General features: G+C 45.0%; 1 protein-coding gene across 1 annotated transcript; it reads left to right on the top strand.

Moving 5' to 3' along the window:
* The first annotated feature begins 4,088 nt into the window (after positions 1-4,088).
* On the top strand, positions 4,089-10,615 carry LOC139423759 (protein phosphatase 1 regulatory subunit 29-like). Its single transcript, XM_071175388.1, has 4 exons — positions 4,089-4,313; positions 5,224-5,373; positions 7,746-8,743; positions 9,019-10,615. The coding sequence occupies exons 1-4, from the start codon at positions 4,089-4,091 to the stop codon at positions 10,613-10,615; spliced, it is 2,970 nt and encodes a 989-aa protein (XP_071031489.1).
* Positions 10,616-15,170: the final 4,555 nt, after the last annotated feature.

Genomic DNA, 15,170 nt, shown 5'->3' with positions numbered 1-15,170 from the left:
AAGCCTATCAGGGTCAAAGGCAAATTGACAGTCTCTGATCGGGGAATTGAATTGTCGATATCAATTTCACAGCCTGACAGAGAGTTGGAAAGAGAGATAATATGTGTCTCTCTCCCTCTGTGTGTGTGTGTGTGTGTGTGTGTGTGTGTGTGTGTGTGTGTGTGTGTGTGTGTGTGTGTGTGTGTGTGTGTGTGTGTGTGTGTGTGTGTGTGTGTGTGTGTGTGTGTGTGGCACTGAGAGTCGGGTGTCAGTAGCCAAAATGAGAGGTGACCGGGATCTGAATTAGGTGCACGCTGTGGAGATGAGAAGAGCAGACGACAATTAGGGACGGACCAATACAATAGGATAGGTTCCTACACTCTTAAGTGGATTCTTTTGCACTGTCCTGAAACGGTCAGTGGATATGGGTGTGTCCCAAATCTCTTAACAGGCTTCCTTGCCTCCACCACACACTCATGTAAAGTAGGGAGGATCAGAATGAATTCCACCACATTATCGTCACCTGTTAAGTATTCCCAGATCAGATCATTTCTTGAGGATATGGTTCCATTGGATCAATGCCCACTGTTCTGTCAGTCACTTTGCATTGAAGCATCTGCTAAACGGCCACATTATGATGTAGCCAAGGAGGTCCAGCTGTTTAAGACCAACGGGATTTACGGATAAAGAACTTCTCTGCAGTTTGAGAGTAGATGATGGCGTGAGTAAAGTGTGTGTGTGTAGCTTAGTCTTTTCTTCAATTGCATATTAACACCACATTTATGCACTCCAGCGAAGTGTGGTTAAGTGTTTGTCAACATTCAGTTACAACACACACACACACACACACACACACACACACACACACACACACACACACACACACACACACACACACACACGCACACACACACCACTTATCATGAGTGGTTAATGGTGCTTGTCTAGGCTCCTTTGAACCCCTCTGCATATGTGTCTTAAACTGGCTCTTAAAGATAAACACTGTGTGTGTGTGTGGCTCTCACAGATTAACAGTGGGAATACAAATATCAATTGGTTTTTGGTATAAAACAACAAAAGAACATAAGGCCTGTCCTAGAAAATGGGCTCTCGAGTGGTGCAGCGGTCTAAGGCACTGCATCTCAGTGCTAGAGGCGTCACTACAGACCCTGGTTCAATCCCGGGCTGTATCACAACCAGCCGTGAGCGCACAATTGGCCCAGCGTCGTCCGGGTTAGGGGAGGGTTTGGCCGGGGTAGGCAGTCATTGTAAAATAAGACTTTGTTCTTAACTGACTTGCCTGGTTAAGTAACATTTTTACAATAGGGCCTATTCCCTTATTTATTTAACCAGGATAGTTCACTCAAAAAACTTTATTTAACTAGTCAAGTCAATTAAGAACAAGTTCTTATCTACATTGATACCAGAAGGCAAAAGGCCTCCTGCGGGGACTGGGGCAGGGATTCAAAATACAAATAAAAATACAGGACAAGAGAGACACAACACTACATAAAGAGAGACAACAACACAGCATGGCAGCAACACAACATGACAACAACATGGTAGCAACACAACATGGCAGCAGCACAACATGGTATCAGCACAAAACATGGTACAAACATTAGTGGGCACAGACAACAGCACAAAGGGCAAGAAGGTGGAGACAACAATTCATCACACAAAGCAGCCACAACTGTCAGTAAGAGTGTACATGATTGAGTCTTTGAATGAAGAGATGGAGATAAAACTGTCCAGTTTGAGTGTTTGTGGCAGCTTGTTCCAGTCGCTAGCTGCAGCGAACTGAAAAGACGAGCGACCCAGTGATGTGTGTGCTCTGGGGACCTTTAACAGAATGTGACACAGAACGAGTGTTGTATGTGGAAGATGAGGGCTGCAGTAGGTATCTCAGCATGGGTAAGCTGGTCATCTGAATCAGGGTTAGTTTGGCAGCTGTGGTGAAAGAGGAGTGATTACGATAGAGGAAACCAAGTCTAGATGTAACTTTAGCCTGCAGCTTTGATATGTGCTGAGAGAAGGACAGTGTGCCGTCGAGCCAGTAACAACTGCTTTCCAAGGACTCCTACACTGAACAGTCAACATGGTGCCTGTGTTATAGTAGTGCCATTTCATCGGTGTGACTGGGAGACGTTATGTGATTTTGTAGAAAAAAGTGAAACCAGTGGAACTGCCAAAATAAAGGAAACCCCAACATAAAGTGTCTTAATAGGGCATTGGGGCACCACGAGACAGAACAGCTTCAGTGCACCATAGATTCTACCAGTGTCTAACCTGGTCCCTTGTGTCATTTCATTGGCATGACTATAGATACATTACACTTTTTTTGGGGGGGGGGGGATTAACATTGTAAAACCCATTTAAATGTAAGTGATATGGCATACACAAAACAGTGAACCTTGTCCTGTGTGTTTGCGTCATTTCATTGGCATGGCTAGATACATTATATGGTTTAGGAAAAGTGACGTTGAAAATGGAAAATCCATTTGAATTGCTTTACGCTTTAGTATGGTTTACATCCTAACCCACGTTAATCCATCAGGAGAAACACACACACACACACGCACATGCACACACACGCACGCACGCACACACACACACACACACACACACAAACACACACACACGCACATGCACACACACGCACGCACGCACGCACACACACACACACACACAAACACACACACACGCACGCACGCACACACACATATTGATCCAGCAGAGAAATGCAGTAAACCGCTGTGTCGTGCCTAGCTGCCTGCAAGACACTTTCTTCTCCACTTTCTCCTGTTTTTTAGTCCTCTTTCTCACTCCTTTATTCCCATTTAGTCCCTCTTTCATCTCCCTTAATTCCTTTAAAAAGCGTAGATGATAGCTTTATTGTTTTTCTGTATTGTAGAGCACAGAGGCTCTATAACTGAATTGTGAAAGGCTTGTAAACAATGGAGAATGGTTATGAAATTAGATTTGATTGTTTTATGGTTTTAACATTTACATATTTATTGGTGAGTAGTATGCTAATGTGTTTGCAGCAGAACGGCAATTCGATGATGCTGTGTGTGTGTCTGTGTGTGTGTCTGTGTGTGTGTCTGTGTGTGTGTGTCTGTGTGTGTGTCTGTGTGTGTGTCTGTGTGTGTGTCTGTGTGTGTGTGTCTGTGCGACATGCATTTGGTTTTATACGTTTGAATAATATTACTTATGGGAAAGGCTTGTTATTACGAAATGTCTAAATCTATGTCCATCTTCTTTCGTAGTCAATTGAATAATCATCATTGCTAATGGATATTTCAGTGTATCATGTTACCTTGAAGTGATGGCATATCTTCATTTTTTTCATTATGTCTCTTTTACACAGATCATTTTGAAACCGGACCTAAAGTCAATTAATTAGATATCCTCGGGGAATACGTGAAAGGGATTAACAATTTGTATTATTTTGTCATTAGCTGTTTTAATGCAGATGTTTTAATGTTTTTCTCATTTTTTTCTCCTGCCTTTTTTTTTCTCTCTCTCTCTCTCTCTCTCTCTCTCTCTCTCTCTCTCTCTCTCTCTCTCTCTCTCTCTATCTCTCTCTCTCTCTCTCTCTCTCTCTCTCTCTCTCTCTCTCTCTCTCTCTCTGTCTCTCTCTCTCTCTCTCTCCTCTCTCTCTCTCTCTCTCTCTCTCTCTCTCTCTCTCTCTCTCTGTCTCTCTCTGTCTCTCTCTCTCTCTGTCTCTCTCTCTCTCTCCCCCTCTCTCTCTCTCTCTCTCTCTCTCTCTCTCTCTCTCTCTCTCTCACTCTCTCTCTCTCTCTCTCTCTCTCTCACAGGTTCTCTGCCAAACTGAAAGGGAGTTTTCCTCCATCTCTGTCGCTGAGGGAAGCGGTCATTAGGGGCCATGAGTTGTTGCTGGGGCTACCGTCATTGTATCCCTCCGACGCGGAACACTTAAAATGTGACCTACGACTTCCTGTCTCTACTTCCTGCTCTGGCCACACCCCTTCCTTACCTGTCGCCCAACCTGATTTCAAACTTACCTGCTTCCTTTCCTAATATTCTCCCCTTTCTCTTGTTTTCTTAATAAGATAACCCCTCCTATCCTCCCTTCCTCCCTAACCATGGCCAACAGGTTTCTCCACCTCCCCTCCATCCCGCTCTCCCTATCCCTCTCACCATCCATCTTCGTCTACCTTCTCCCCCCATTACTTCTTCTCCTCCACCTCCCTGTGTCCGTCCGGGGGGACTGCTGGCTGATCGAGGGGGATAAAGGCTACGTGTGGCTGGCCATCTGCAGTCAGAACCAGCCCCCGTACGAGACCATCCCCCAGCACATCAACAATACGGTACTGTTATGTTCTATATTATAGTTTGTATATATTATGCTATACAGCCTACCCCTAGCAGTAATTTTAAAATATAATATGTCAGCTCACTGTTTAGTTATAATAGCTCACTGTTTTGTTATAATAGCTCACTGTTTTGCTATAATAGCTCACTGTTTTGTTATAATAGCTCACTGTTTTGCTATAATAGCTCACTGTTTTGTTATAATAGCTCACTGTTTTGTTATAATAGCTCACTGTTTTGTTATAATAGCTCACTGTTTTGCTATAATAGCTCACTGTTTTGTTATAATAGCTCACTGTTTTGCTATAATAGCTCACTGTTTTGTTATAATAGCTCACTGTTTTGCTATAATAGCTCACTGTTTTGCTATAATAGCTCACTGTTTTGTTATAATAGCTCACTGTTTTGTTATAATAGCTCACTGTTTTGCTATAATAGCTCACTGTTTTGTTATAATAGCTCACTGTTTTGCTATAATAGCACACTGTTTTGCTATAATAGCTCACTGTTTTGCTATAATAGCTCACTGTTTTGTTATAATAGCTCACTGTTTTGCTATAATAGCTCACTGTTTTGCTATAATAGCTCACTGTTTTGTTATAATAGCTCACTGTCTTGCTATAATAGCTCACTGTCTTGCTGTACTACTTGTTGAGCTGTTTGATGAAAAAAAGTCTAGTTCTTTTCAATTAGATTTGATTTGATTTATTTGACCATTTGAAAAACACACTTCAACCGCGTGGATACAATGCATTTATAAACGTTTATAACTTATTTCCATTGTGGTCCTCTTTCAACCCAACTTTCAACAGAAATGCAAAGCTAACACTAAATGTTTTCTTATGCTAGCTCGTGAATGCCAAGCCGTTTGATATTAAACAAGTTCTCGTTCTGTCAACACAACAGGTCCATGACCTGAGGCTGAATGAGAACAAGCTGAAAGCAGTGCTATTCCACTCCATGTATCGCTTCACCAACCTGACAGACCTCAACCTCACCAAGAATGAGATCTCTTACATAGAGGACGGGGCCTTTACCCATCAGGCCAACCTACAGGTAAGGGATTTGATTGGTTGGTTGATGTGTTGAGATGAAGGGATTTGATTGGTTATTTGTTTGATTCGTTGGTTGGTTGGTTGATAAAGAGATCTTTCACATAGAGGACATGGCTTTCACCCATCAGGCCAACCTACAGGTCATTGGTTTGATTGTTTGGTTGGTTGGTTGATTGGTTAGTTGGTTGGATGACAATGAGATCTCTTACTTCATGGATGGGCAACTCCTCTGGGGCCTGATTGGTGTCACCCTTTTGCCCAGCCCCAGTTCACATACAGTAACTTTGGAAAGCATTCAGACTCTTTGACTATTTCCACTTTTTTTAACGTTACAGCCTTATTCTCAACTTGATTAAATTATTTTTTTGCCTCATCCATTTACACACAATACCCCATAATGACAAAGCAAAAATAGGTTTTTAGAAATGTATGCTAATTTATAAAAATAAAAAAATGTCAAATTTACATAAGTATTCAGAGTCTTCTTGGGTATGATGCTATAAGCTTGGCACACCTGTATTTGGGGAGTTTCTCCCATTCTTCTCTGCAGATCCTCTCAAGCTCTGTCAGGTTGGATGGGCAGAGTCACTGCACAGCTATTTTCAGGTTTCTCCAGAGATGTTCGATCGGGTTCAAGTCTGGGCACTGGCTGGACCACTCAAGGACATTCAGAGACTTGTCCTGAAGCCACTCCTGCGTTGTCTTGGCTGTGTGCTTAGGGTCGTTGTCCTGTTGGAAGGTGAACCTTCGCCCCAGTCTGAAGTCCTGAGCTCTCTGGAGCAGGTTTTCATCAAGGATCTCTCTGTACTTTGCTCCGTTAGTCTTTTCCTCGGTCGTCCCAGTCCCTGCTGCTGAAAAACATCCCCACAGCATGATGCTGCCACCACCATGCTTAGGGATGACGTTCTACCGTAGGGATGACGTTCCACCGTAGGCAAACTCCAAGCGGGCTGTCATTTACTTTATACTGAGGAGTGGCTTCTGTCTGGCCACTCCTGCAGAGATGATTGTCCTTCTGGAAGGTTTTTCCATCTCCACAGAGGAACTTTGGAGCTCTTAGTTGTTCTAAATGCACTTCTTTCATTTAAGAATGGTGGAGGCCACTGTGTTCTTGGGGACCTTCAATGCTGCAGACATTTTGTTGGTACCTTTCCCCAGATCTGTGCCTCGACACAATCCTCTCTCGGATTTCTACAGACAATTCCGTCGACCTCATGGCTTGGTCTTTGCTCTGACATGCATGGTCAACTTGGTGACCTTATATAGACAGGTGTGTGCCTATCCAAAGCATGTCCAATCAATTGAATTACCACAGGTGGACTAAAAGTTGTAGAAACATCTCAAGGATGATCACTTGAAACAGGATGCACCTGAGCTCAATTTCGAGTCTCATAGAAAAGGGTCTGAATACTTATGTAAATAAGGTACTTCTGTTTTCATTTTTAAGACATTTGCAAAATTTCAAAAAATCTATTTTTGCCTTGTCATTATGGGGTATTTTGTGTAGAAGGCTGAGGATTTAATTTGATCAATTTTAGAATAAAGTTGTAATGTAACCAAATGTTGAAAAAGTCAAAGGGTCTGAGTACTTTCCGAAGGCACTGTACCTGACCCAAATAGTCAGTTAATCCGTTTAGAATGCAATCAGTATAATCAGCTGTGTTCGCTAGAGATGGGAAAAAGTGTGAAGCCACTCCGGCCCCTGAGGACTGGAGTTTCCCCATCCCTGTCTTACATAGAGGATGGGGATTTCACTGATCAGGCAAACCCACCTGTCAGGGAGGAGTGGCTGTTTGATTGGTTGATTGTTTGGTTGTTGGCTTGATTGGTCGACTGGTTTATTGATGGATTCGATTGACTGATTTTACTTTACTTACTTTAATGCGTGTTAAGGTTTTACATGAATACAAAACCATTTAGGGTAAACACAATAAGTCAAAAGGAAAATCTCAAACAATCCACTCTTCTCCATGTTATAGATCAATAGTCTGACCAGTGTGTTATGTAAGTGATTTGAGAAAGCCAAAGATTTACTGTATTTCCCTTGTGCTCCCTTCATCGGACTGGTTACTGGAACACTTCCCCAAGATGAAACCCTTCTCCAGCTTCATTTAACAGCCCAAGTACATGGAAGCCATTTTCATTAGATCCAGAGTCCATGGCACACAGGGATGTTGCTATTTGTACTTACTAAGATGGAGGAGAGCCCAAGTACTTACTGTATTGCCATTGTGGTCCCTTCTAATCCTACGTCCTCCACCTTTTCTCCATGCAGTGCACTAATTCCAGAAGCAGTCTTTTCATAGGGAATATGCTGTCATTTGAGATGCCAAAGTCTTACTGTTTCTCCATTGTGGTCTCCTCTCATCCCAGGTCCTCCAGTTGGGTTACAACAAGCTGACCAACCTGACAGAGGGGATGATGCGGGGCCTGGGCCGCTTGCAGTGCCTCTTCCTCCAGCACAACCTCATCGAGGTCATTGACAACAAAGCATTCGAGGAGTCCAGCTCCAGCCTCAGCAGCATCGACCTCTCGTCCAATAAGCTGGCCCGGATCGATCCGTCAACGTTCACCGTGCTAAACCGGTTAATGGTCTGTGAGCTGGCAGGAAATCCTTTCCATTGTGGATGTGATCTGTATAGTTTTCTTACTTGGTTGGAGGCATTTAATAACGTGACACATACATACGACAGGCTGCAGTGCGAGACCCCCGGCGAGCTGTTTCTCTACCCGCTCCTGAGCCCCGTGGCCGGGCACGGGCGCAGCGCTCGCACCATGCTCGCCACCATCTGTCGCGACGGCATGATCATACCCGGGATCACGTCTCAACCCGGCACCGACTGGGAGGGCTCCGGGATGGGCCCGGAGATGGACGGCCGGGCCGGACCGTATCATCAGCCGACAGCGTCGTCCACGGCCGACCCCAACTTCAACCCCAGCATCAAACTCCAATGGGTCACTCTGTCTGCAGCCAAGCTGTTGGTCCAGATCCCTAAACCATACAGCAAGATGTACGTCCTGGTTCAATACAACCAGAGCTTCGTCTCGGACATCCAGAACCTCAAAGAGAAGAAGGAGAAGGTGACGTTGGTGGACCTCAAACCTCACACCAACTACACCTACTGCGTAGTGTCTATAAGTAAAAACCAGCGCAACAACCACACGTGCATCTTCTTCGCCACGCGAGAGGCTGGCCCTGACGACCACCACGCCAACCCGTCAACCATGACGCATTACATCATAACGATCCTGGGGTGTCTGCTGGGGATGGTGATCGTGCTCGGGCTCGTCTACTACTGCCTGAGGAAGCGTCGGATGCAGGAGGAGAAGGAGAAGGCGATCAGCGTGAAGAAGACCATCTTGGAGATGCGGTATGAGGGATAATGTATTATTTAGGTTGTTGAAACCCCAGCTCTTTATTCTATGTTATTTGACATTTTTTACTCATCTCTTTTATAGCCTTGTCGTTTTTTATTATTCTCTCTCATTCCATTTTATTGTTGATACAATAAAGTGTGTTTGTGATTTAAATGCACTTTAATTAATTAAAGTTTGATTCGATGCACCTGAATTGCATACAGCTATTTTACCTGAGATGTAAAAATATTTGATTCTTATGGATTTTATCCTTGTATTTTATTTCCAGGTATGGACCGGAGGCTGCAGCACAGGCAGCTAACGACCCGGCAGCCATGCAGCATCTCCAGGAACAGGCCCAGAACCAGGGGCACCACGGAGGTCACCTCCACGGAGGAGGGGGTGGTGGGGGTAATAAACTTCCCCCCTCCACCTCCTCCAGCTCCGGCATGCTCCACGGTTCGGCCAACACCACCTCCTCCCGCCTCTCGACGCTCCCCCAAGTGGAGAAGATGGCCACAGCGTTCGGTGAAGCCATGGCAACCAATAAAGGGAATTATATGGACGTGAGGACTGGGGCAGGATTATCGGGAGACGGGGGAGGATTATTACTGGCAGGGGGAGGAGGAGGAGGGGGAGAGGCGATACTGGTGGATATGCGAGGCATCAACGGTTGCAGTGAAGACGGAATGGACGTTGGGAATGATTCGGATGACGACGGGCACGGATCTGCGTCGGAGATCTCGACGATCGCCATGGAGGTCGACAAAGTCAACCAGATTATCAACAACTGTATCGACGCGCTCAAGCTCGACTCCCTTGTTGCCACGACAACATCTGGCGACAACCCTACTTCTCCTCCACCTGCTTGTATCAACTCCCTCGCTCGGAACCTCATCCCCCTCTCCCAAGGCCTCGCTGACACCTGCCAGATGCTCGCCTCCTCTCCCAAAATCCATGCCCCTCCCGCGATGACCCCCGTTCCCCTCGTCATGCCCCTCTCGGAGCGTCCCGGAATCAGCGGAGGGGGGTTTCTCTCGCCACCCTACAGGGACCCACCACCGGCGAACGCCGTACGACCCTTACAGAGGCAGCTGAGCGATACAGGTGTGGTGGTCATGGGTGCTGGGAAGAACCGATGTAGCGTGTCCTTGGCTGGAGGATCCATGAAGAGCACCAGGGTCTTCAGTCTGGATGTCCCGGAGCCCCGCAGCCCGGGGCCCAACTCCTGCCCTCCATACCCAGAGAAGGGGAGCCCTGTTGGGTGTGGGGAAACCATGGAGAGGCTCCCTCTTGTGGGTGGAAATGGTAGTGGTTGTGGTAGTGGTGGTGATGGAAACGGGATGGGTTGTGGTGGTGGGAACGGAATGGGAGGAGGGGTTAATGAAGGTGGGGTGAATGTCAATGGAGGTGGGGTGGGTTGCGGAGGGGGAGGAAGAGGAGGGGGAGGCCCGGGAAAGCAGCAGCAGCATCATCATCTGGAGGTACATCCAGACTACCACTGTTCTGAGCACAGGCACTCCTTCCCCGCCCTCTACTATGAGGGAGCCAACGACTCCCCCTCTCCCTCCCCATCCCAGAAGGCCTCCTTTCTCAAACCCCTGGGACGTACCAAAAGGGACCCTGCCGCCTACTCCCAGCTTTCCCCTTCCCGGCACCACAACTACTCCGGCTACTCCTCCAGCCCCGAATATTCCTCGGAAAACACCCTTCGAATCTGGGAGAGGTTCCGGCCACACAAGAAAGGCCCTCGCGACCCTCGCGAAGAGGCGACGTATATCGCTGCAGGCCACGCCTTGAGGAAGAAGGTTCAGTTTGCGAAAGACGAGGACCTCCATGATATCCTCGACTACTGGAAGGGGGTGTCGGCCCAGCAGAAGCTGTGAGAGATGAGGAAGAGGTGTAACCTAGAGGATGGCATACAGAAGGAGAAGACAGTGATGTCATAATTCTCAAGAACTCCCAGACAGTGAATGGACCTGAATGACACAACTACAACTGTTGGCTCCCATGTGTACTTCCTGGTCTCTTTTATGACATCATCTGTCTTCTCATTCTTTAACTTATCCTAGGGTGTTACAACAGCAGACTCTGACAGGGGATGAGGAGGATAGTAGTGGAAGTTATGGGGGAGACATTATGTAGTAGTAGTAGTAGCATGACACGGGGTATTGTTTTTTTTCTACAGTTCCACAATGGAACTACAGGGGTTCCACAATTCTACAAGTCGTTCCACAGAAATTCCACTGTTCCATTGCGGGTTCCATCATGGTTCCACAAGAGTTCCACAGTTTTACAATGGTTCTACAGAGGTTCCAAAGTTCCATAAAGGGTTCTATAATGTCTCTGTAACAGTTCCGTAGGGGTTCTATAGGGGTTCTAGAAGTTTCAAAGTTCTACATGGAGTTCCATAATGGTTCCACACCGAGCTTCTAAGTGGTTCCACATTCTCTTTTTTTCCAGGTTTGGGTAAACAAAAAAACAACAATATATCAGATTTCCTTTTGCCTGGCACTTTGGTCCTTTCAGACTACCATAGAAAGACAGAGCCAGGGTAATGAGGACTCAGTAATGACTGCAGAGTCTTGTCACTAGCAGGTGTCCTAAGACTCATTACAACATATCTCCCAACAACAAGCAGCAGCATTACTCGGCTTAAACCCTGGTCCCTTAAACAGCACAGCTCATAATCCCATCAACATTCAATTCATTCACTAAACACTGGATGCATCCCAAGTGGCACCCTATTCCCTGTTTTCTGCACTACTTTTGACAAGGGCCCACAGGGTTCCCATAGAGTCCTGGTCAAAAGTAGTGAACTATATAGGGAATAGGGTGCCATTTGGGACGCAGTCATTTCACTCTGCAGCCCACCACCTGCCTCCCTAGCAGCGCCATTTAGAGAGATAATTGAAAGGGGATGAGGAATTAGCAGTGTTTGCCTCAATCTCATCTTCTTCCTTCGGAGGAGGGGGAGAGAGGAGGGAGGATGGAGGGGAGAAGGAGGACAAGGAAGAGGGGCAGGATATTAAGCGATTCTTATCGTGTTAATTGTTCTCGGCTGTAATTAGCCCAGGAACAAAACAGGTGGAGATGCTGGCGTGGGTGGACACACACCGAGAGGTGTGTGTGTGGACGGTGGGAACCAGGCCCTGGAGCCCCTCTCTGTGTTTAGCAGGAGCGTGCTTATCGATTGGAAACACCTACACATGTTTTACAGAGCGTGGCATGCTGATGGGGCGCTCCGCCATTTTGTTTTCTCCTTCTTCTTGGCCTTTTCTATATCAGACATGTGGATTGAGCAGATACATTGCATTCAGATAGCAAACAAGGAGGAAGGGACGTTTACACACACACACACACACGCACACTCTCCGTGTGTGTGTTCAGATTACTATGAAGTAAGCCATTTTCCAGACCTACTTGCTAACATTTCCCTGGCTTCGAGACAATTTGTTATTTACAGGTATAGCATATTTTTCTTTTGATAAGAAAGTCAAAGCTTCCTTCAGGGGAAGATTAAAATTAGCATTTCAACAGTGCTAGTCATGCAAAAACCACTTTAGGCTGGGTTAGGAGAGGTGGAGAGAGACGAGTGTTGGCTCCCATATTAAAGCAGAAGGTAATCATGTCGGAGTAGAGAGAAGGTTCCTAGCGGAACACACAGACCTCACTCAAGAAGGTACAGCTGAAATTAAAGACAATGCTAGTATGGTGATGTTTAGAAAAGCTAGAGTTCGCAAGGGTTCATGGTCTATTTTAGAGGGAGCGAGAGCGTGAGCGAGAGAGAGAGCAAGAGCTAGAGAGGGAGAGTGAGAGAGGGAGAGAGAGAGAGAGAGAGAGAGAGAGAGAGAGAGAGAGAGAGAGATGGATCTCTATGGAGAGGTCAACGAGATCATATAGCAGAGCCATAGATATAAAGAGTTAGTAAAAAATCTATCTTCAATGTTGGCAGCAAATGTTCCATACAAAAAACATAGTGCCAAATATGCTGTTTATAGTGGCAATATATGAACATAGCCCAATTGTTATATTTTTGTATTGGTCTTTTCACATCCGATTTTTTCAGATCCAATCTGGTTTGACAAAATGCAAATTAGTGACAAAAAAATATAATAATTGTGTTTCCTGTTTAAACACAGACTCTGCCTGGTTTCTGGTCTATATGGAGGTGACAGAGGTTATACAGTGCCTTTCAAAAGTATTCACACCCCTTGGCATTTTTCCTATTTTGTTGCATTACAACCTGCAATTTAAATGTATTTTTACCTCGGTTTCATGTAAAGGACATACACAAAATAGCCCAAATTGGTGAACAGAAAAAAAAAAAATGTGTTTAAAAAAAATACAAAAATGGTGTGTGCATATGTATTCACCCTCTTTGCTATGAAGCCCCTAAATAAGATCTGGTGCTACCAATTACCGTCAGAAGTCACATAAATTCCACCTGTCTGCAATCTAAGTGTCACATGATCTGTCATATGATCTCAGTATATATACTTCTGTTCTGAAAGGCTCCAGAGTCTGCAACACCACCAAGCAAGGGGCACCACCAAGCAAGAGGCACTATGAAGACCAAGGAACTCGCCAAACAGGTCAGGGACAAAGTTGTGGAAAAGTACAGATCAGGGTTGGGTTATAAAAGAATATCCGAAACTTTGAACATCCCACAGAGCACCATTAAATCCATTATTAAAAACTTTGAAGAATTTGGCACCACAACAAACCTGCCAAGAGGGCCGACCCACCAAAACTCACGGACCAGGCAAGGAAGGCATTAATCAGAGAGGCAACAAAGAGACCAAAGATAACCCTGAAGGAGCTGCAAAGCTTCACAGCAGAGATTGGAGTATCTGTCCATAGCACCACTTTAAGCTGTACACTCCACAGAGCTGGGCTTTACGGAAGAGTGTCCAAAAGAAAATAAGCAACATGTTTGTTGTTTGCAAACAGGCATGTGGGAGACTCCCCAAACATATGGAAGAAGGCATTCTGGTCAGATGAGACTAAAATTGAGCTTTTTGGCCATCAAGGAAAACGCTATGTCTGGCACAAACCCGACACTTCTCATCATCCTAAGAACACCATCCCTACAGTGACGCATGTTGGTGGCAGCATCATGCTGTGTGGATGTTTTTCATTGGCAGGGACTGGGAAACTTGTCAGAATTGAAGGAATGATGAATGGTGCTAAATACAGGAAAATTCTTGAGGGAAACCTGTTTCAGTCTTCCAGAGATTTGAGACTGGGACGGAGGTTCACCTTCCAGCAGGACAATGACCCTAAGCATACTGCTAAAGCAGATCTTGAGTGGTTTAAGGGGAAACATTTTTAAATGTCTTGGAATGGCCTAGTCAAAGCCCAGACCACAATCCAATTGAGAAGCTTTTGCCTTGAAGTATGCGGCTAGATGTGCCAGGCTTATAGAGACATACCCCAAGAGACTTGCAGCTGTAATTGCTGCAAAAGGTGTCTCTACTAAGTATTGACTTTGGGGCGGGGGGGGGGGGGGGGTGAATAGTTATGCATGGTCAAGTTTTCTCTTTTTTTGTCTTATTTCTTGTTTGTTTCACAATAAAACATATTTTGAATCTTCAAAGTGGTAGGCATGTTGTGTAAAACAAATGACACAACCCCCTCAAAAATCTATTTTAATTCCAGGTTGTAAGGCAACAAAATAGGATATACTTTCGCAAGCCACTGTATTTTAGATTAGTTACATGTCAATTGTGCCCCTCTGCTAACAGAGGAGGGGAGCCTGCTACAGATCAAAATGCTCTCATAACGCGGATACACTGACCAGGGAGATGGTCCATGCTGTTCTCTGAGTGTGCAAACATGGACATTGAATTTTGATAACGTAGCTTTAAAAAGGGACTTTAAAAAGAGATGTATACATATTTATTTAAATTGGTTGATCCTTCCATATCCATACCATATCCATACTGTGGACTGAGTTATAAGATTTGCTGGAAGATGGAGCAAGGTTTGGTGATGCCTCTAGATCTGGGGACTCATTTGATCCAATATATTTGATGTACTTTAATGGATGCCTTAGTGCTACTTATAGACCTACAGCATCCAAGTCTGGCTTTTGTGTAACATATATATTACATTTAGTTCTAAAATATATATTTAGGTTTAGTGTAATAGATTCTATAGTGATACTTTACTTTAGGCCTACCACTTCACAAATATATTTGATTTATATTATTTATTTTATTTGTGATATAGTCTAATGGATTTATACAGTATGGCCTCTCTGGACTCATTTGACCCATATTATCTGATGTACTAATGGATGTCTCAGTACTACTTATAGACCAACAGCCTACCTGTCTGGTAAATCCATTCGATTTAAATATCATATATTTTGGGGTGATTATGTCTAATGGATACAGCATCGCGGTATTGACCTATGAGCTATGACTCCTTGCACTC

Source organism: Oncorhynchus clarkii, chromosome 13 (assembly GCF_045791955.1).
Source record: "Oncorhynchus clarkii lewisi isolate Uvic-CL-2024 chromosome 13, UVic_Ocla_1.0, whole genome shotgun sequence".
Classification (NCBI taxonomy): Eukaryota; Metazoa; Chordata; class Actinopteri; order Salmoniformes; family Salmonidae; genus Oncorhynchus; species Oncorhynchus clarkii.
Note: the sequence above shows the minus strand (reverse complement) of the source record. Positions and strands in the feature narration are given on the sequence as shown.

What these genes read in the sequence shown, in the direction of transcription:
- LOC139423759 (XM_071175388.1), top strand. Translation starts at nt 4,089, where the DNA reads ATGGCCAACAGGTTTCTCCACCTCCCCTCCATCCCGCTCTCCCTATCC. An exon ending in CCCATCAGGCCAACCTACAG is followed by an intron (nt 5,374 to 7,745) that starts GTAAGGGATTTG and finishes CTCTCATCCCAG; the next exon opens with GTCCTCCAGTTGGGTTACAA. An exon ending in AAGACCATCTTGGAGATGCG is followed by an intron (nt 8,744 to 9,018) that starts GTATGAGGGATA and finishes TTTTATTTCCAG; the next exon opens with GTATGGACCGGAGGCTGCAG.